This window comes from Psittacula echo, assembly GCF_963264785.1.
Source record: "Psittacula echo genome assembly, chromosome: 9".
Taxonomy (NCBI): Eukaryota; Metazoa; Chordata; class Aves; order Psittaciformes; family Psittacidae; genus Psittacula; species Psittacula echo.
The window spans coordinates 6,771,219-6,794,139 of NC_137745.1; the positions used below are offsets into that span (position 1 = coordinate 6,771,219).

A 22,921-nucleotide genomic window follows, 5' to 3' on the forward strand; every position below is an offset into this window, starting at 1 on the left:
CACCAAGATACAAAGGAGCTGGAAATCGGATCGCTTGAGAAAGAAGTATACATCCTTGACCCGGCATTTTAGTACCCAGAACCGCAGAAATAAGTCCATTGATCAAAACTCCATGTACAACAATTCTCCCAAACCTAGATTTCTTTGCAAAATCTTCATTTAAATGCAAGGGATTTATGTCACCTGTTAAATGAGAAAATGTAATAACATCATCCTGGGTAAAAGCTTTGGTGAGTTCAGCTTTGTCTCCAACTTTTATGTGTAAATTCTGAAGTATGGGACGTCCAAGCAGTGAGTTGATAAACATGAGCTTTGTCAAGTCTTTTTGCGGGAAACCGCCTCCAAAAATTCCATGCCTGAAGGGTTGCAACATCTCAAGCAGCTTCTGCTTCGTAGGACCAGACCAACAACTGTGTTCAGTCCAAGACTAGTTCTCTACTGTTGCCAGCTAACGCAAGAAGAAATGGAGATGTCTAGTTTGGGAGAAAGAAAACACACAAAAAAGCAAGAAACAAACTTAAAGCACTGAAATAACAAAAAATCATAGAATCATAGAGTCATAGAATAGTTAGGGTTGGAAAGGACCTTAAGATCATCTAGTTCCAACCCCCTTGCCATGGGCAGGGACACCTCACACTAAACCATGCCACCCAAGGCCTCATCCAACCTGGCCTTGAACACCACCAAGGATGGAGCATTCACAACCTCCCTGGGCAACCCATTCCAGTGCCTCACCACCCTCTCAGTAAAGAATTTCTTCCTTAGATCCAATCTAAACTTCCCCTGTTTAAGTTTGAACCCGTTACCCCTTGTCCTATCACTACAGTCCCTGATTAATAGTCCATCCCCAGCATCCTTGTAGGCCCCCTTCAGATACTGGAAGGCTGCTCTGAGGTCTCACTCAAAGTTTAAAATACTTAAATTTCCCTTCTACATAAAAGATTAAAAGCTTAGAGCTATGGCCCAGCAGATTTTGTTAAGCTATGGCTTCAGAGACAAAGAATTCTTGGAAATCATTTCATTAAGCAGCATCCTCTGGAAAAACTAAGCTCTGGAAGTGCATGTTCCACATGCATTTTTAAACAAAGTCAGTTTGCAGTCACTATGAAAAAGGGAAGAAATGGGGTAGGGAAAATCAAAGACTGGACAAAGATGTGGGCCAAGAACAAAATCTTTCCAGAAATTCTTTTCTTGCAGGTGTATTAATGAGATCAGGACTCATCACTGGAATGCAGCCACAAAGTAATGAGACACCCGTTACTGTCACATTTTACAAGGTTCATGATGAGAATTGCTCAAGCACAGGCCTACACACCTGCACTGAAACACATTTCAATCCCAAACCAAGATGGTTTTGCATTCAGGGCATCTTTGTATGATGAGGCAGCAGGCACAGCTATGGCTCAGCCACTCAGCCAGGCTTGGAGCAAGAACTGACGTTTGCGAGAGACGACGGCAGGCTGGACAGGGCTTGGAGTAACCTGCTCTAGTGGAAGGTGACCCTGTCCATGGCAGAGGGTTGGAGCTGGATAAGCTTTAAGGACCCTTCCAACACAAACCAGTCTGTGATTAAATGACATCCACTCCCCACAGGGCTTTACCTGCAGCACTCGAAAAGCACACCTCCTGTTCTGGTAGAAGCCCAGCAACGTTAGAGCACTCCACAGCTTGACAAGGCCACTCAGAAAAAAAAGTATATTAATAATATTTAGTTTTATCAGTTTTCCTGGGGCATAAACATCTTACATAAAAAACATGTTACATACAGAGCAACGAAACCCTTAACAGAGTGTAACAGCAGGTATTTCACCACTCAGTTCCAGCAGGAACGGCATGCCCTGAAGTATTAGTTCAGTGACTTCTTGTCCCTGACATAGAGATACTTAATGTAATCTTCTCAAGGTCACTTTACTGCTCCTGTTCTTGTTCTAGCTATGCATTTAAGCTCCTTCTTCCCCTAAATCACTTAGAGTTGTCTTCACCATTTACATACAGTAACCATTCTCATCTTTACTATAGTAAGAGATTTAAAGCCATGTTTCAATGGTGCTTAGTTCCTGTAAGACCATTCTGTTTTAAAGCAGGAGTAATGCACTGATGTATGTAGGTGATCAAATCTTGGTGATTTTTTACTTCTTTTCTGCATGCTGTATACAGACATTTGCAAATCAGGCTTAATTCTTCACAGACCATTCCTAATGAAAGAGTTTTCCTACGAAAAGTACTTTCATGGCAGTATCTGAAGTGTGAGCCTACTGCACCTTACCTGCTAACAACTCTTAGTATGGCAGACAAAGTTTTTTCCTCATATGTCAAGACATCGACAGGTAAAGCTGCTCCAACCTATGAAAAAAAGGTTATTACATAATTACCATCCTATGCTCTTGTAGTGGTGGTTTATAATCAACCGATTTCACTCCCAGCACATAAGGCAGAAGTTGTAGTTACATTCACATCTCTCATGAGTGTTTAAGCAAGGACACCACTAGATTTTATGCAGCACCCTTCCCCTCTAAGCTCTTCGGATAAAGCCACTTTTAGTTCCAAATTATAGCGAAAACAAAGGACCCAGAGATGACAGGACTTATTTAAAGTCGCTCAGCAATACGCAGGGCAAGAACAGTTCCGCAGACAGCGAAGAAGCCATTACCTTCCCACAGGTTTCCTTTTAAAGCCTCACTACAGCAAAAGCATCGACAACCCAAAGTCTAAAAATCAGACATGCCGGAGTCACTTCACTACAGACACTAAACCAAAGCGTACAACCGCGGGTGCATCCGCAGCAAGTTACAACGCGGTCTGGAGGCACGATAACACGTTACCAGCGGCAAACCGAGGCCCCTTATCCGGCCTCCTCAGCCCTTCTCCGCAGCCAGGCGGGTGCCCTCGGGCGGCGGAAGCCCGGCGCCTCGCTCGGTCCGGGCTCACCTCCCCGTGCAGCTCCCTCAGCGCTGACACCACCAGCTGCTTGAACTGCGCCACGTTCGGCCGGGCCCCGCCGTCCGGCAGCTCCCTGCGGGCAGCAGAGCAGAACAAAGGGGCGAGATCAGGGGGTTACAGGTCGGAGGATCCTCGCGGACCGGAGGGGTGTCACTCACAGCCGCACTCGCAGGTAGTGGTGCTCCCCCGCACTCCGCAGCACTCTCCGCTCAAAGGCGGCGACTGCGGCCGCAGACTCCGATAGCGCCATCCCATCCCTCCCGGTCCCGCCCAAGACAATGGCGGCGCATCCGCCTCACCGAACCTTGTACGGCGGCCCCGAGAGGTCAGCCCTCGCGTTGCCATAGGGACCGGGCGGTCCTCTGCGCCCCATCTCCGGAACACAGCGGCTGATGACGGGGAAAGGCTTAGCCGAGAGCGCCGGACTGAAAGCACCGAGCCTCCCCGCGGAGGAAGCGGCCGGTTAGCGGTTGTACCGGAGAGGAGAGCGGGCGTTGGATGCTGCCCCGGTGGGCACGGGGCGGCAACAGGGAAGGGCCCAGGCAAGGCCCATGCTCAGAGCCCAAAGCACGTGTGTGGCCAACCCGAGCTCGGCCTCTCAGATGGAAGCAGGCAACAAGCAGCCTCTGAGGCTGAAACGAATCCCTGGGAAGGTGTGGGAACAGACGGTATTTCCGAGTGCGACAGGGTGGCTTTTAGCTGCAGAAAGGCAAATATTTGACACTCCACAGGAAACGTGCTGTTGGAGAGGGGCTCACAGAGATGCTCCATCGATCGATTCTATTTAAACAACTCACGTTGGTCCTGCTGCAGCTCCTGGCAGTGTTGTCTGGCAGAGTAACAAGTAATAAACACTGAGGGCACTGGGGTTTCTTAGCCTCTAATCTGCAGTTCACACACCTGAAAGAGATTTGAAATGTGCATAGGAGTAGATTGGCAGGATCTTTGCACCTCACTGGTCAACACCACCTAGTTGAGATAAAGTAACACAACTTCAGCGCCTTGTCACTGATCTGGATTAGTGAAATACATCCTTTGGAGAGAAATGGCAGAAAGAAGCATCTTTGCCACAATGATGAAACATCATCCTCAGTGTAAGAACATCACAAAAATCTTATTTCTTGCACAAAAAAAGTTGATCCAGGAATGAATACTGACCCCAGCAGGGTAACACAGCAGCAGCCTAATACCCCTGTGACATGACTGATACCATTCACCTTTGCCATCAAGCTGGTCAGAACAACTTCAGAGTTCAAGATGCTTTCTCTGTTTGGATTTGGGGCTTTCTCTGTTTTGATCTGGGGTTTTCTCTCTGCCCCACAGGCCTTCCCTGTCCCAGGACACCTACCTGCATGTCATACTATGAAGGGGACATCTCCCTCTACTACAGGCACTGTTCTGTTTTCATTTTCCTACTGCTGATGTGGCACAAAGCCTGAAGACTGTATTTGTGTCAGCTAAAGCCCTCAGTGACTTTAAAGAGGTATTCATTAAGAAAATCAGCAACAGAACTCAGCAAAGCTGCCCCAAGAGGTTCTCTGATCAACCCCTACCCCAGACAGATACTGTGAGCATTCAGCAGAGCTCATTTACAACTGTGAAATAAAAAACATTAATAGTAATAGTAGTGCTGGAAGATTTCATTCCCCCCCCCCCCAGTCTATTCTAGCTCTCTTCCAGACAGCTCTTTTTAATGCTTAACAGCTTCCCTGCTGTTGCTCATTGCTGTATTAACAGGCCTGTCCTAATCAATGTAAGATCATTTCTCCTCCTGGATTGTTTTAATATTCCCTGCCCCTCTCCCACCCCCCCAGTTGTGCTTTACATAGGAAAAAAAAAATTCCCAGTTTTTCCTTATCCCTCTGCAAAATGAAGTATTTTCTGCTGCCATCTGGCCCCTTCAGGTGTCATCTTCCTTGAGTTGGAGTGCTCAAAGCTGAAGCGCCATATCCCAGCAGAGGCTTTGGCATCACAATCCATCTGAACCACTCTCCCAGACTAATTTACAAACCATACACAACATACTGCAAACTTACAAATAAAGCTTCAGCAAAAGCAAATATTGAGCATTTGAACAGGCGATTTCACACGTACCAAAGTAATTTGCCTTTCAAATTGTTAGTTTGGTTAAAAAAAAAAAAAAAGGCAGCTTGGCACATAAAATTCAGTAGCCCTTAGTGCAGGCCAGCAAGAGACCTTCCAGATATTGTTTCTCCTGGGAGCAGAGAACCAGTTAGCAAAGTGCTCAAACAACAAATGAGTTCTACGATAAGTTGGCAGACATATCAGAGCAGCCAGTTTTATTGGGAGCAATAATAGCTACAGAAACTGGGATTATTTTTAAGGTATTAGTAAAACTGTATCGCAAAACAGCACAAGTTGGTGGTCGAGTCATGGATAAATCTCTTGGTTACTGCAACCGGGCAAGTGCTGTTCTCCGTAAGGCTCTGATAACACAAGCAACTCAGGCACTCCAAGTAAATCCAGTTAGCTGCTGGGAAGTCTGCTCTGGATGTAAGCACTGAGGGTTGTGTCAATAAAGAGCACACACAGGGTTGTACAGGAAGGCTGGACACAACATGTCAGGTTTTTATTAACTAAAAGTGAAGCTGAAACCCAGAGTGGTTTGTTAAAACCATATGTTTATATGGCAGATGTATTTCTTTCCATAGTGCAAGAACCATCCTTTGAGAATCAAGTACAAAATGTAAAATGAATTAAAATGAGGGTCCCTCAATAAATCAATTTAAAAAACCCACTTAACTCTAAAGAACAGACCAACTTTAAGAACTGTCCTATTAAATTCTCCCAAGTGAAAGACCTTTAAAAGCACTTGGAGCCTTGAGGTAGCAATTTTATGCAGAATGTAATTCTCCTCCTGCCCCAGAGCAGAGGAAAATTAGTAGCGCGTTATTAGCTCCAGCCAGCTAAGCTGAGTGTTCTCCTATGAGGTTACTGACTCCCTCTTGCATCTTGAAAGAGAAGTGTAGTGCTGTAGGCCGTCAGCAGGAAATCCACAAGGAAGGCCTCTTAAAATAAAATATATGGTTTGAAAGAAGTGGAAATAACCAGCAATAACCGTAACAACAAAAATTACCTGTAGTGGAAAAAAACAGCCCAAAGTGTTTGTATTTTGGCAAGACAAGGTTACAAACACATCAAGAACAAGAGTCTGCTTTCAGCAACGGAAAAGAAAGCACAGAAGTGACATTCAAAGGGGTTTCAGGTTTTGCCCTCTGTGCAAATTGCACTTTGTTTTTAAAGTTTTGTCTGAAAGTTTCAAGGTTTGCACTTTTGCCCTTTTTTGTTCATTTACAGTGTGAAACCTGTGCTGGGACACAGAAATACTACGTCAGGGGGTCTGACCACTGAAAGCTCCTCTCACTGACTTCACAACAATCACAAGCAGGGAATCACAAACAAGAGACTCTTTCTCCTGCAAGTCTCAAAGATACTTTCCTCTTTGCCCACTTTGTGGCTGAGTTATTTTATTCAAAACAAGATTTCTCTCTCTGCCAGTTTCAGAGCCTCCACAGCAGATTTACACTGAGTAGTAACAACAATACATTTGAGCTCTTTCTCCGTGACAGCTCGGATGAACAGTCAGTGAAAAGGAGTGAGCTGAGATGCAGTGATGTGGACAGATGCTCACATGCAGGCACCTCGCTTCACTCCCTGGTTGTGGTATCACCACTCACACGCTTTCCAACTTTGCTCATTGCTGATTCTCTAACCCAATACCTGGCAAAGTTGAGTATCTTACTACAAGCTTCTCTTGCTACCTTCATGCTCCAAAATTGTACAGAAGAGGCTGGTTAAACCAGACCAAACTCAACAGGCACATTGCAAATTAACAGCTTTTAAGGAACCTCCTTACAGGCTTGTTCTCTTTCAGCTCAAGGTAAGGCTGCCTCTCTACATCTCACAATGATGTCACACAGATCCTGGATGTGGGATGGCATTGCTCAGGATGCCTCTGCTTCAGGGAGTTGAGGGAAAGGTAAAGCTTCAAAAAGCTTGCTTTCACTTACATGCAATCCCAATCTTTGATTTGACATTCTCATCCTTTCCTCTGACTTCTAGAAGCCACCAAATCAAAGTAGTTGTAAATGCTCCATTCTGGCAGTGTTCAAAGCCAGGTTGGACAGTCTTGGGCGCATGGTCTACTGTGAGGCATTCCTGCCCATGACAGGGGGGTTGGAACTGGATGATCTTTAGGTCCTTTTCCAACTCTAACTATTCCATGATTCTATGAAATCCTCCCTGCCAGGCAGAATTACCTTAAGAATTACCTTAGTAACACCAGCCTTGCCTGGATTTTTGGTTAAGCTTCAGAACAATTGCCACCATTTGCATCTGCTAAGGTTTACAATCTCGTCCTGTAGAGAATCAAAGGCTGGAAGAAGCAGAATCCATCCACAAGGCAGCCAACCCACCAGGCTCCTCTGGGCAAAGGAGAGGATGTTTTGCCTGGGAGCAACAAGGCTGGCTGTGATCAGTCACAGCAAGTTCTCCCTAGTTCAAATGACAGCAGAGGCAACAGAGACAGTGGTCTGAAGACCAGTTTGTTTCTGGTTCACTGGACAGTCACAAGCTAGCCTCAGACTCTTGTCTTGGAGCCCAAAGTATCCTAAAGTTTTATCTGTTATCAGTGCAAGGACCTGATGAGTGGGGGCTTTCATCGTTTTTTGTTGGGCTTGTTGGCTTGGGGGGGGTGGGGGGTGTGTTGATTCATTTTGGTTTGTTTTATTCTTTAATTCTGTAATCAAAAGAATGATTCTGTCTTTGGTGCTAAACCTTGGAAGCATGAATGAGAAGTACCTGCTGCTTCTTTGGCTGTCATTTGCAACAAAAACACAGCCCAGCAAAGCAAGGGAAATTCACTGTTCTAAAACACATGCAGTTAGAACAGCCACTAAACATCACAACCAGGACTTTAATAACATGGAAACACCCAGTTCAGTGGTGTCCATTACAAATAATTTGCATTATATAAAAATATGACTCCAATTACAGTAACTGGACAACAGCCATTCGAACTTATCAAGTTTCCATCTTACTCATATTGCAGGAACTGGGAGGAGCTCATCCATTTAGGAAAAGAAACTGTCCAGAAATCAACTTTAAGAGTTGCAGCTAAGCATCTCGTGCCTTAGAGAAATGTCTACTGTGGTAACTAGAAGCAGGAATTCAACATTAGCATCATTCTATTCTTGCTCACGTGGCCATGAAAAAAAAGAACAGATTCTGTTATACTAGCATCCACAATGAAAAGTTTATAACCCCATAAAACACCAGGAAGTTTTGCATGAGCTGCAGAAGAATGCAAATTCAAAGGGTCACTAAATTTATTACCTACAAAATCAATGTCTTAATATAAATATTCTGTTTGTACACCATAAAAACATCCTTCTTATGGTCTGATCCTTATTTAGATAATACTCCGATAAAATCTCAGCAGGATGCCAATTAAAGCTATAGAAATAGAATCTACCTAATAAATGCTGCAAATTTAACAGGTATTTTAGATCAACATTAGCTTAGTTATCACCTAAACCAAAAAGACTCCTCAAACACACCAACTGCGTGGTTAGCAGACATTGGCTTTACAAAGACAAAGGTTGCCAACCATTTAGCAAATCAACATGGTATTTGGAAGCATCCAAGTGTCTAATGAGTCAGAATACTGTGAAATGTTGGGGGGAGGGGGGGAGCTCCTGTAAACAAGTACAGAAGTTGTCTTCATTTAAATTACAAAACATTCACCTCCTTAAAAAGCTTTAAAACTGACCCAGTCAACAACAGTGCCCTGGGAAATCTAGCAGTATAAAGGATCTCTGTAAGCAACAGAAGGTAATGTATTGTGATCTCACCACAATAAAATGTTCTCAGTGTCAGGAACAAGGAGCAAACTGGGGGAGATGACAATTATGACACCTTCAGGCCATTTGATCTGAACCACTGCACTTTTTTGGGCAGCACAGAGTAAAACATTTTTCTTTGCTGCTCAGAGAACACTTAAAATCTAGTAATGCTTCATCTTCTGCATTTTGTTGCTAAGCAGACTCTCTCATGTCCCCAGCTTGGTTTACTTGGTTTAAAGAGCTCTAGCACCTGCCTCTTTCATTTCAGCAGCTGGAGGAAAACTTCAGTGCCACCTTATTAATTGGCTCCCTTGATATTTTAACTTCAATCCAGATGCTACAATTAAAAGCAAATTTGACATTGTGTAAGGAAAGCATCAGAAGAAGGTATTAAGCCCATAAAAGGCTTGTATTCCACTGGTTGCCTCTGCAGAACAGGCAACCTCTCACTATAGAATCTGATCTGAAAATTTATCCCGACAGTAACACCAGAAGGAAGGAGGCTTCTTTATCTTGCACACTTTGGGTTTCGTATCAGGCACTTGAACTGCTGGACAGATGCCATTCTGAACCAAGTAAGTGAACACAGGGTTACAATGATCTTTAATCTAGGTCTAATGATGAAGTATCAGCAGCAAGGTGGAGGCAGGGAGTGAGCAATCCATCTGTGCTGAGACTTGTTGATGGTTTCTAAAATGCCCAAGAAGACAGCAGCAGTAACTGTTCCGTAGTGTCCGTTTTTCTTGCGAGTTGTGTTGCTGATAGGAGGCTTTTCTGTGTCTTGAACTAAGAAGGCATTGAGGTACCCTGTGCCTAAATCCCTGGATCCCTCAGGTCCATACTAGAGCCAAACATTGCCACCAGTTGCTCCTCATAATGTGTTATATTCCTCTTCATAATGTCCATGCAGGGTCCAAGCAACCTCTCAAATGCTTGCACATCCATGACTGCAAAGGAACAGAGGTGAAAACAAGATCATTTTCAAAACTCAGAACATAAACCTCCAGTACAACCCATCTGCATTTGAGGCTTCAGTAGAAGCCACAGAAACAGAAATCATATTTCTGATTTCCCTCCATGCTGTTATTTGGAGAACCAAGATTCATGAAGACTCATCCTGATCTCAAGGATAAATACAGGAGGCAAATACACACACACTGGCATTAAAAGATCGCCTGAGAGCTGTGTGTGACAAACGAGCTGTAGACAAGAACCTGAGCACAGCCCACACCAGCAGAAAAAATAGAATGTGCTGGAAGGAAGCAGCCTTGCTCTTAGCTGCTCGTGTCTGACCACCAGTTACCAAGAGGCTGCTAAGCTTTAAAACAGCTGCTCATTTGGGCACGATCCATAAAACAAGCAAAGACCAGGAAAGGATAACCAGAAACACACATCTGCTTACCTAAACATTTGACCTCCCCAACAGCATAGGCAGAGGCTGCTCTGGGTTTGTTGGTAACAAGTGCAAGCTCTCCAAAATACTGCCCTCTCTGACACCGGGCAATCTCCACTTCTTGGTTCACTTCTGTACTCGTCACAGTCTGTCAAACAGTACATTTGGGTTATTTGCACACAGTTGTGTCTTTGAACAAGGCTGCAGTTAATTCCAGATATCTGACAGATGTGCAACAGCTCACTGACGTAGGGCTTTCAAACTAGCAATTCCCAAGTCACACTCTACTGGTACCACCTTAACAGCACATTCAGTTAGAAGTTTGATGACAGAAGTGTATGCCCGCTCACAAGTGTTAAGATTGGCAGGTATTCACTGTTAGAGCTTTGGGAACTGCTGTTACTTTGACCTAACATAGGTTTTATCATGCACAACATGTTGTTCCCTAAGGCTGCTTCAGACTGTACAGAGCTCCTTTCAAATGCCAACATTTAGTATGTCGCTAGAGATTAACAGTCCCCAGACTTTGTAAGTTGCAGCTTTCTGCTATTCCTAGAAGAAGTTTCAAATCCACCCCTAAGACCAAGGAGAGTGTACCAGGTTAGTTTGCAGAGAAGCAGATACAAGCAGAAGACTTTCAAACTTCAGTAAAGTGACTTCTGGCCTCTTCAAAACGGGTATGGGGACTTACATACAGCCTACATCACACGGGTGATGATGAGAAATAAAATCTTATAATAAGTCAGGGTAGGCTTTTTCATACCACTTGTATTAATCAAATCAGGGAATGACCTAAAGCCAAATCACCCAACTTGAACTCACCTTGCTTTTAATCAAGATTTTTACTTCACCAGTTTCTACAATGTAAAAACAATCTGCTTTATCACCCTGAAAGAGGAAAAGGCACAACAAATTACTTTTTAGTTTACTTGAAAAGTATGTATAGATGGTATTAAAGCATTCAATCTGAACTAGGCCTTGTGCAGAAATCTTCCAGAATCGACAAACACTCAAATTCTTAACATTAAAAGGTGCCTGGCTAGGTAATATACCAGAGGAACCCACAGGGGAAGGAGCTGTTAGTGCACATCATTCAGTGAGAGAGGAGGCTTCAGAGAGACAGAGGCTAGATAAGGAACTGATACAGGAATGGGAGCAGCTCAGCAAAACAACTGTGAAACAATGTGAGGAGAGAGATAAATGTGACATTAAGTCAAGGGGGCAAACAGACTATGAATGTGATGGGAAGGACAGAAAGAGATGATTACAACTCGAGTATGAAACATGGGCTAGGAGAAGGTGATGCAAGATTTAAACATTACAGAAGAAATGAGGCCTTCAGCTAGGCTTCCTGGGGATATTGTGAACCATCCAGTACAAAGCTTTTCCTTCACTGTTGCCATCTATCACAACATGAACTAATACACTCAGCACACTTCTGAGAGAGTACTAGAAAAGTACTTTAAAAGAGTGAAAATCAACTGAGTGGGAGACCTCCTCCTAATACCAGCAGGCACTAACAATTTAAGTGCTTCCAAGCATACTGCACTGAACTAAAGGGTCAAATTCCAGAAAGGTAATTCAAATGTAAAATTACCCATGAGAAAAAAGAAGTTCCTGGTATTGATGAACTGCTGTAATGGAAGGTCTACCACATATTTTCCAAGTGTAAAATTTCATCATCTTTAGCAGTGTATTATCATCACCCAGACCTATCCAGACTATTAATCTTCCTTTTAAAGGGTAATTACATCCTAGTCCTTAATTCAGTTATTACAACAGATTAAAACCAACTGTGTAATTGGAATCACTGATTGCACTGACTCCCAGTTCTGAGACTGATTTATAAGCTTTGATTTTGCTGAGAGTTCATTTTTCTCAGGGTCTTAGGCAATGAGATTTTCAGCTTCCTAAATTGAGGGTATTTTTTGAGATAATAAAACTAAGGTTTCCTACATTCAGTTATCTGACATTCAAGGTAATTAAGATTAATTATTCAAGAAGTCATATTTTGTTTATAAAACAAGATGACAGTTGTGATCACAAACCTGCAGTTCCAGGTGAGCCAAGGACTTTCTTGCCTTAACTTCCACTTGAACTAGAGCACTTCCGCAACAAAGCATCCCTGAGCTGAACTTGATGCAAAATTCCAGTGTTTCCTCAGTAACAGTGCTCCAAAACGTTGTGTCACAGCCAAAAGAACTCCCCCAGCTTTAGCTTGAGTTGGTCCAGCTTCATGTTCTAACACTCTGGCCTTCATCTATTACAGCAGACACCAGCAACCAAAGGCTGTCAACTGAAGCTCAACTAACCACTGAAATACTCTTTTTAAGGGCATCAGGAAAAACAGTTATTTTAGTTGACCCTGATAGTTACTTAGGTAGCTGAGTTGGGTCCAACTACTGCAACATTGCCAATGACTTAATTTATTTTCATTTAAATCACACTCCTGTTGAATTCTTTGGTTTTGTTGTTTAGTCAGACCTAGGAATTAGAGATGCCTTTACCACCCGCTTGTGACTCCTTGTTAAATCTGGACATAGGTGCCTGTGAAAAGTCTAGCTGGGTCCTTTCATGGAAAACTGCAGAGACACTTAATGTCAGCTTCTTACAGCACACTCCCCTGGAAATCTGGCAAAGACCATTTATAAAAACCAAACAGATGAAAGAAGAAAAACGCAGGAGCTAAAGTAATGCAATAAATTTATAGCAGAAGACATACTGACCATTCCCCAGACATTCAAAAAGTGGTTAAATAAACTGGAAGAATTAAAAGAGTAAGTGCCAAGCTGGTCTAAGTAATAGCATTCTGTAAGTTGATTCCAAACAGGAGAAAAGCAGCAGAGAAAGGAGAATGGTAAAGAAGAATTTAGACTTCAAGTACCTGAGAAATGATACGTTCTCCATCTTGGTACACTTTCTCTCCTATAACATCCACTATCTTCATTCGCTCTGATGCCTGGAACAAAGAGGAACATTGAACAATCATCTCTTGTAGTACATCTCTGGTAAACCTTGTAGCCCTGAAATGATGAGGCATTCACTAGACACGAACAGTATCTGGGTACTGAAAAATACAGCCCCTTTCAACAATGTTATCTTGAAAGCACCACAGCTTTCAAGACTACTGTGATTGACAGGGAAGAAAATTGTCTAGTGGCCCCATCTGTGTGCTTCTCTTGCTCCCAGAGTTAACAAATAACTGATTTGGCTGGTTTAAAGCAAAGGGAGGGGCAATAATAATTTCCTATGAGACTCAGTTGAAATTTGAAGAAAACACTCAGAAAAGTGTCATAAACTCTCTAAGAACAAACTTCAATGAGAAACACCAGCAACACATTTTCTAAATATTTTAATCACCATACACTGGAATACATGGGGGGAAATTGTGTCCCAGAACTCAACCCTACAATGGAGAGAGGAAGGGGATATGAAAAGAATGCCGGCTCTAAATTGTAAGCAGACACTGAACATGATTCTCAGCAGCAAGGGCAATCTGATGTGCAATGAAACACGCCTGAGACATTATAAGCAGGAAGGGCGAAAGAACAGTAAAATTTATCTCCAGTGTTTCCCATTGCCCATCTTGAACAGCACAAAACAATTCTGTTGCTCCAGAGTAGTGTAAAAAACATATTAGGAAAGGAGGAAAATCCTACAGTTAGAATGAGTATCTTGACAGATGATTCAATTGTAATCCATCCATTCCACAAATGCACCTTCAGCTAGCCCAAATTTGAGAAACTTAATTTTGATCCATGTATGATTCAAGTGCAGTGTGTCATGCAAAAAGCCATCCAGTGCTGACGAGTTATTTTTTTATATCTTTAAGTATTTATGAGTCATTTTTGTGCTCAAAGTCACATTGACAGAACTAGTTTAAGTCAGCCACAGAGGGAGATGTTCTGCAACCTAGCCCTTCCACAGCTACCAACATACATCCAATGTATATTAGGGGTTTCTAATCCCACCTAACGATAGCTTGAGATTTTGTAATCTTTCCTCAGAGATGAAAAGCTCTACTCAAATAATGCTGAAAAATATTCTTGTGATGAGGAAAACAAAGAAAAGTTAAGTTATGGTGTAGGCCAGAAATAGACTAATTTCAGAGCAGCATGGTATGGCTCCAAAAGCCCTCTGAAGATACAGGCTGACTCAATAGCTTAGAAGGGACAATTTACACATTGTTCCTAAAGTCATGCACCACTCACATAAACATGGCATCTGTCACTTTGTTCCCAGGTAGCAGTGCTTCCCTTTAGCCTATTCTTAGTTTACCTCCTGAATACTGGTTTAGGTTAAAGAAAGACCTACCATGGGCCACATTCTTTTGTCTCAAAGGTGAAATTATTCATGGCTGGTAAAGGGCAAATATCCCTTTGACTGTTTCACTGCTTCAATATCACACCCTCAAAGGAAACCACAGCCCTGAGTTCTGATTTTCACTTTAATACCTGCTGACCTATTTATAGATTGGTTTTGGTTGTGATTTTTTTTACATCTTTATACAGAGATAAAGATCAGCAAATTGCTTACTGTGAATAAAGGATATGAAATCAGAATGTACAACTTCCATAAGGCAAATTAAGTTGTATAGCAATCATGATACCAAAGCTGCTCTTCAAATATTCTTCTAAGCAAACGTAACAGATTTCTGACAGAGCAGAACCACGGACTGTAGAGTTAATGGTAATGCAAGAATTTGATGCAGAGGCTTTACCTCCAAGGATTTAAGAAGGGGCACAGACTCAATAAATAATTCATAGGTCTTCCTCTTCTTTGCATTGTTTTTCAATATAATTCTTCTGAATGTCACTCGATCCTGCAAGAAAGAGCAGAGAAACACATTATTCCTCTTCACTGAAACGTTCTCTGTTTAAAGAACTGACAAATATAAACAAGGATTTGCAGCAAACAATGGGGTTGAGAAGCCAGCTGTTAAAATACTACTATATCCATCATAGTGGTGATCGTAACAGCTCTTGTGAGAGCACTTGTTGCAGTAACAAACTGAAAACCAGGGAGCTGTAAGACCTGGTCCTTCTAACATATGCATTTAAGAATTCTATTTTTAGTCTATCTTGTACTGTTTTTCAGAGCTGAGTTTTTGGGTTTTATTTGGCTGTTTTGTTAATACATTCCATGCTTCCACATACAGTGAAAAAGTTGCTCTCTTCTTGCTGGAGCCATTGGAAACTGGCATTTCTAACACTTAAAGCAACTGCAGGACTAAGCCTGGATTGGTTTCTTCTCTACTTGAGTCACAGATTTTAAAGGTAAGCTGGAGATTTATTCTGGTCTCAAATAGATCAGGAACAGAGTATCAAACAGCAACAGGCTTGATTCATTCTTGCACCTTCCTTCCCTTCTAGGATCCAAGAGACAGCTTTTTGCTTCCTAATTGCCAGCCTGTGTGCTGGGCTCATACCCAGAGTGTGAGTAGCAGGTCAAGGGAGGGGATTCTCCTCCTCTGCTCCACTCTGGGGAGATTCCCCCCCCTGCAGTCCTGGATCCAGCTCTGGGGCAGCATCACAAGAGGGGCGTGGAGCTATTGGAGTAAGGCCAAAGGAAGCCACAGAGATGCTGCGAGGGCTGGAGCAGCTCTGCTCTGGAGCCAGGCTGAGAAAGCTGAGCTGGTTCAGCCTGGAGAAGAGAAGGCTCCTGAAGGGGAGACCTTAGAGCAGCTCCAGAAAAAAAACAGAAAAAAAACCACGAAACAGCTGAAGGCTGACATTTTCAAAAGTGTTTGTGTATCTAAAGATACAGACTAGCATTTATGTAGGCTTTTTAAAGATATTTAATATGAATTACTCAGTTAATCACCTGCACATTTTGCCACCTGAATACTTTTGACAATGGTTCTTACTGCATTAATCACTTAATAAAAGTGTGTAACTATACCTTATTCTCCCAGCTAACAGGAAGGACTAATTTAATCCTTCGAGGGCTGGAGCAGCTCTGCTCTGGAGTCAGGCTGAGAGAGCTGGGCTGGTTCAGCCTTGAGAAGAGAAGGCTCCTGAAGGGGAGACCTTAGAGCAGCTCCAGTGCCTAAAGGGGCTACAAGAAACCTGGAGAGGGGCTTTGGACAAGGGCCTGTAGGGACAGGACAAGGGGAATGGCTTTAACCTGCCAGAGGGGAGACTGAGATGAGCTCTTAGGCAGAAGCTCTTCCCTGTGAGGGTGCTGAGGCGCTGGCACAGGGTGCCCAGAGAAGCTGTGGCTGCCCCATCCCTGGCAGTGTTCAAGGCCAGGTTGGACACAGGGGCTTGGAGCAACCTGCTCTGGTGGAAGGTGTCCCTGCCCGTGGCAGGAGGTTGGAACTGGATGAGCTTTAAGGTCCCTTCCAACTCAACCCATTCTATGATGCGATCCTATGATCTCTTCTCCAGGTAGCAGCTAGTGCTGCGCTGGTTCCGTGGCCACTGGGCGGCACTGCGAGCCCGTAACCATCGCTTCTGCCTCTGCCGGCAGCGGCGGACATGTTCTAGCCCTTATTGTCAGAGAGCTCAACAAAACGCTTTCCCTTTCCACACAGATATGGCAGCGCTCAACTCCTGTCTAACACCGACAAGAAAAGCCACAATAGAGCTGAACTAAACAACACGCCCAGCTGCGGGGAAAATACTGCCCACCAGGTATGTTTGCTGGTGTTTGCATTACAATAGTGCCTATGGTCCCTGATAGGATCAGCACTGGATTATGATCAGAGGAGATTTCACCTTGCACAGGGTGAGCTAAAAGTGTAAAAATAAAAAAGTCAGGAGAAAGGAGCAGACATTTGCTTAGGAAAATGGTACAAAACCTCCTAAATCTTTTAAGTTTCCATATACAACAATTAGCAGAAACACCCGAAGTCCTGAGAGCCCCTACAGTCACAGAACAAAAGGACCTTAAGATCATGTAGTTCCAGTTCCCCTGGATCTTGTTTTCTGAAAATATCAATTGATACCTCAGCAGTGACCCTTTGAAGTGAAAGGGTATTTTCAAGTGAAGGCACAGTTTTATGGGATGCAGGCTGCAAATACTCATCACTGATATGGGTGACACTAGTGGAATATAAAAGTTGAAGGAGGGGAAAGATAAGAAGAACAAGAGACAATAAAGCATGAGGGATTGCCTTATTATTTTAATAAGCTCTTCAGCGGTCAAAGTCTCTTCAAATGTATGTGCTTGGAGAACCAAAAAGGTGCAGAAATGGTCAGGGACATTGCAAAAGCATAAAAATTACAGAATTCATTTGTTTGAGAGTATCAGTGAGGGAGAAGCAGCAGTATTTGAATAAGAAGGGCAGAGCAGTGAAGGAAGTGTGTGATCATGAAGTTCTCCTCAGACATGTTCAGTAGAAACAACAGAGGACATTTCTCTGTCCAGAAGAGACACACATTTGATAACTGCTTTGTGCCTGAGCCTTCCACCAAGCTTTTGTTGGCCAAAGTCTGAAGTACAGCAGGAGTAATTCACATTTCCTCGATGGCAGATAACCCATTAGCTTTAGCAATGACTTCTGCAGACTAATAAAAATATGTTTAAATTACATCAGGCACAAAATGGTACAGTAAAACATGGCAATTACTGAGTAATTGGAAGAAATAACTGATGTTTTAGGGCAGGAAAATACAGCTTTAGTTAATAACATATCCACAGGACAGATGACCAGCAAGAGGTCCCTCTTCACTACACCTTGAAATTAAGTGAATATAATCACAGAAAAAACAAACCCCAAATAAACTCAATTTGTGCAGTTCTTTTTAAAGGCAAAGGAACAAAGAATCATCATCTCATTTTCCTCCTTTTATGAATGAGCTCAGTTTTCAGGTAGCTGCTTTGTTCCATCTTGTTCAAGAAATTAGATTCTGACATTACTCCCTGGTTGATTTACCAAAAGTCTTTCTTTTTGGCTCAAAAAGAAAAGGGAAGGGAGGCAGATCTCTCTGCAAGCGCTGAGACTGCATAAGCACACCATGTGTAGCAGCTTATCGGTCCCATAATGAAGGTCACAACACATGGGCAACCCACAGCGATAGTTGCCAAGGAGCCCAGCATACACAGGGCATACAACACTTCTGGCTTCAAAGGCTTTGCTGATTGTACAATCCGCTTATTATATGAGCCCTCGAGGATGAGTAAGAGAGCACTGTGAAAATAACCCTACCAAACAGTACAGAGAAAAGGACTAAAAAAGGAAACTCATGTCTACAGCTTCACATTCAACACTGCAGGGCTAGAGACAAAGCAACACCATCATTTAGCTTGGTATCGCTTGGTATCTCATAGGTCATGCTGATCTGAGAAACTCTTCCAGTGAAACACAAAGGGAGCAGAAACATCATGACAGTTTATTTTGAAGGAAAACAAAGCTCTGGGCAGTTTTTCTAGCTCTTCAAATTACTGGTATCCTCAAGAAGATAATTAACACTTTCCCATTCCCCTTAAAATGGTAAGAAGGTGAGCTGAGAATAAAGAATGTCATTTAGATATTTTCCCCCTCCCATAACATACGTGCATTAAGTCTTCACTGTCCCCTGCAGGGTGAAAATAAAACCAGCTTTTTCTCACCCCCTAAACAAAAGCCACAATTATAGCAAATGCAAACTAATCAAAGGGACAGATAAAACTAGTGATAGAGTTTTTACAAACGAGTTGTTCTGTAAAGGTGGGTAAGAAGATTTGCACAATGGATCTCTTATGTCAGAAGGTGAGATAACAGATCATGATAAAAGAGCTACTAGCACAACAAGCCATACCAAAAGAAGCACTGGACACAGGGAGTTAAGCATTTAAAATACTATGCATATGAGAGCAACCTTCTTTCCTTACCAGTCCCCAGAGGGCTCCTTCTGTGGTGGCAATAATGGTGGCAGCTCTAGGAGTGTTGTACATCAAGGCCAGTTCCCCAAAACTGCCGTGATTATCATAGCAGCCTACACAGCGCGACTGGTCATCTTTTGCTACAACGATATCATACGACCCTCTAGAAAACAATGGAATAGACGTTCTTTATTAGACAACATTTCAGTACAAATGATAAACCAGCTTTTTGCTGCTGTACAGATGACCCTCTTATTGCTAAGTGAGATGGAACATGCTTTAGTGAGCTTTCCAATTGCCCAATACCAAGCTGCTTCTATCTTCACTATTTTCATGATAATTGTCTCTTTCAAAAGCATTTCACTCCTCACAGAGCTGGGCAGGATCCACTTTGTGTCTTCTGCATAGTATTTTGTCATTACTATTGTAATTGTTCTTACAACATGATAGGTAGTTCCATTGTTTTTAACAGCATTTGTCCTTTTACAGCATGTGTGTTAACCCAGTGAGGCCTCTCTAGAGTGACTCAGCTCCATTTATGCCCATTTTCTCAGTGACAGCACTGCTGCAGTACCACTGGGACACACTCAGTTCAACTCCTCACCTGCTCCTATGCTTTGTCTCAACTCCGTCTTAAGGGTACATCTATATCATAACCCCAGGATGCAACTGTAGCTTGTATCTGCATATGCCCATGCTAGATTCAAATGATCTAGCTCTTGTATGCATAACAGTGATGCCATAAAAGCACAGAGATCACAGGAAGGGGCTTTCTTTATATCCCTCAGATACTGAGTTTCGCAGTGCAAACTGACCAGTCTTCTTACGAGCAGCACATACTGATCCTCAAGCTGAAGGATTTAAAGCTAGTTGAGGAATTTTATCACCATTTTCACTGAGGTGTGACTGCTGAAGAAGGCAGGTTACAGCATGCAGTGCTCAAACTTGAAGAGTTGACAGCCCTGGGGTTGTTAGTTACCTCTGAGAACACTGCTGCAGCTAAGAAAAAAACATACCACAGGACAGCTTTATGCCAGCTTCATTTGTAGGTGATTCCCTAAAGTTGACATCACATGAATCAAAGAATTAAAACACATCAAAGTGAGGACAGCTTTGCACAATGACTTAAGGGCTTATTGCATTAAAGCCTCTGAGATCCAGAGGAAACTTTGGTTATTGGATCAATAGCAGTCGGGCCAGATTCAGACATGTCAGAAGATCCAAGAAATGTAGTCTCTCTGTGTCACCCAGAAAGCTAAACGAGGAAGCTGGGCATGGGAAGACTAAATAACATCCTTACCAGACACTTTTTACACTCTACTGCTTACTCACACCTAGGAGACAGAGAAAGAAACCAAACAGCATGCTAATGGTAAACTAAATAAGGGTTCGTGTTGACGGAGAAGTTTCACTGATTCTTTTAATGCTCAATATCTACCTAATGATTCTCTGAGAGGCACCAGATGCAACAATCTTCAGAGGTTTTTTTTTATCTAGAAGAGCCATCTGTGAGCACCTTAGGCAAACACAACAACCTCTCCCCATCCCTCAGCCTGAAAGTTTCCAAACAACTACAGCCATGTAAGCTTCAGCCAAGCACTGAGCTGTCTGTGCCCCAAGGACTAAATTGGTGAGGCACCACTGGGTGACCTTGGCTCAGCTTTATTGCAGTAAGTGTTACTGAGCTGTGAGATAGTCTGTGAGCTAAAGCCGGGCAAGATAAGGATAAAGACACAGCCCCCAAGTGTAACTGGTGAGATGGCAATTGTTAGGAGCTCAAGGACTCAGAAGAAAAATACTGACATGAAAAAATATAAAACCCCAAGGAAAAAAAAAAACAAGGCAGAAAAGGGCAACTCAGCAAAAACTGTGGATCAGTCTGTTCCAAGAGACACCAGAGACCAACGCTGCCTCTCGTGACTGATGAGCGCTCAATCAGCAGAGACTCATCAGGTGCCTCCTCAGCAGTGATGAGCATGCTAATGTTAAGCCATGCAGCACATTTGATTTGTCCTAGGTCTCCCTTCCATATAGTAAACACTAAGTATCTGCCACATCCTCAAGTTGCATCTGTTCTCCCTGCTGTCCCTTTGCACATAGTCAAAGATCCTCGGATAAAGTGGTCTGGTGAGGAAGTATTACAGCAGAAGACTTCGGAAAAAAGAGACCTGTGCCAGAAAGCTTGCTTTTCTATGTAGACAAGAAGCTGAAGAGTTACACACACAACACAAAGTCACTGTTCATTCAGACAGGAAGAAACTAATCCTCATGGATATTTAGGCATTCATGACTTATTTTAAGGTAACAAGACATGCTTCTGATGCCTTAAAAGAGCCAGTTTTACGAATTTGCACTTGTAAGCAACTGGAAGTACTTTAGCTTTCCACAAGCACCAGTATCCTGTTATTCTTTTGCATTAAAAAATGAGGGGGTGGGAGGTGGAGGAAGCACCAGAAGGGAAAACTCATAACTGTAGAATTCTTTCTAATAACTGAATAGCTGACATAAAAGTTACAGCAGAGTCAATGTTTAGAGCAAAGGCTGCTCTCCTGTTATTACTCAACAACACCCAGCATAGACTTTCTGCCACATTCTTTTCGCAACATAGAGTGGAGGAATGGAACACTGGCTTAGGCTAATGGATGGTATGGTAGAGGATGGGGGAACAGGCATATGGTCAGAATCCATTTGAGCTGGCAAGAAATGCAAGAAATTGCAAAATGGCACTTTAAACTCTGCAAGTACATATCCCATAACCAACAGAAGCAAACTAACTAAGCAAAACTAAACTGATCATCCTGACTGCCATGATTTTTCAAATATGATGGACAGTGGCTTAGCAACTTCATTTGTCTGCTCCTTCAGGACCCACGGATGGATTTCATCAGGCCCCATGGACTTGCGCACATTCTGGTTCTTAAGATGGTCTCGAACCTGATCCTCTCCTACAGTGAGCCTAAGGTCTTCATGCACACAGCCCCTGCATCTGCCTTCCAAGACTCGGGTGGTGTGGTCAGAGCATTTGCCAGTGAAGACTGAGGCAAAGAAGTCATTAAGAACCTCAGTCTTCTCCAAATCCAGGATAGCCAGTTCTCCCGGCAGCTTATGGAGAGGGCCCACATTGTCCCTGATCTGTCTTTATTTGCTAGGTACGTATAGAAGGCCTTCCTGCTATCTTTCACATCCCTTGCCAGACTCAGTTCTTACTGGCCCTTAGCTTTCCTGACCTGGTCCCTAGGTTCCTGGACAACATCCCTGTATTCTTCCCAGGCTGCCTGTCCTTGCTTCCACCTTTTATAAACCCCTTTTTTCCCCTCTAAGTTTCTCCAGCAAGCATATGTTTGGTTTTAAGCTATGCATATGCTGATGAGTACAAAAGCTAAACTGAACAAATCATAGGCAAACTCACGCTGCCGCCATTCCTCAGAGAAAGTGGTATTTGAGTTTTCATGCAACTACACAGAATGTGTTAAAACCCAGCAGGTTTGAAATGTCTACCTCTGTCAAATTTGATTGTCCCTGGGAAAATGATCCAAAAGTCAGTGTGGGCCTAAAGGGGAAAATGGAAAGATCAAAGGAAAAGGCAATGACTTCAAAAAGCCAGTTTCTTTCAGAAACTGTCCCTGCCATTTCTAGGGAACTGAAAAGAAACAAACTCCACATTTCAAAGGCACAGCTGCTTACCGCTCAATGACATAGAAGTTGTCTCCATCATCACCTTGGTCAATCACATGTTCCTGAGGTGTCACCTTCCTCTCAAACATGGCATCAAGGACCTGAGACAGCTGCTCCTATAACACAAAGAGGAGGGGAAAAGAAAAAAACAAAACATTTTGAAAACCTTCAGAAAATGCACCTTAGCAGTATTGCTGAACAAGGGTGAGGTCATGTGACTTGATCTGGAGAGTGAAGTGCA

General features: G+C 43.0%; 2 protein-coding genes across 2 annotated transcripts in view; both read right to left on the reverse strand.

Annotated features, from left to right (window-relative positions):
* Positions 1-265: 265 nt before the first annotated feature.
* Positions 266-3,190, reverse strand: RPP14 (ribonuclease P/MRP subunit p14; the record flags this gene model as incomplete). The annotated part of the gene is made up of 5 exons (XM_080625533.1): positions 266-473; positions 1,602-1,680; positions 2,267-2,343; positions 2,929-3,013; positions 3,099-3,190. The coding sequence occupies 5 exons, from the start codon at positions 3,188-3,190 to the stop codon at positions 417-419; spliced, it is 390 nt and encodes a 129-aa protein (XP_080481659.1). The 3' UTR covers positions 266-416.
* A 5,864-nt stretch (positions 3,191-9,054) lies between these two features.
* PRKAR2A (protein kinase cAMP-dependent type II regulatory subunit alpha) overlaps positions 9,055-22,921 on the reverse strand; it is a 58,591-nt gene continuing 44,724 nt past the window's right edge. The window contains exons 5-11 of the mRNA XM_080625632.1: positions 22,690-22,796; positions 19,015-19,168; positions 14,918-15,019; positions 13,082-13,156; positions 11,020-11,085; positions 10,207-10,345; positions 9,055-9,751 (exon numbers count right to left, since the gene is read on the reverse strand). Coding sequence (XP_080481758.1) covers positions 9,618-9,751; positions 10,207-10,345; positions 11,020-11,085; positions 13,082-13,156; positions 14,918-15,019; positions 19,015-19,168; positions 22,690-22,796 — 777 coding nt within the window. The 3' untranslated portion in view covers positions 9,055-9,617. The remainder of the gene's footprint in view (positions 9,752-10,206; positions 10,346-11,019; positions 11,086-13,081; positions 13,157-14,917; positions 15,020-19,014; positions 19,169-22,689; positions 22,797-22,921) is intronic.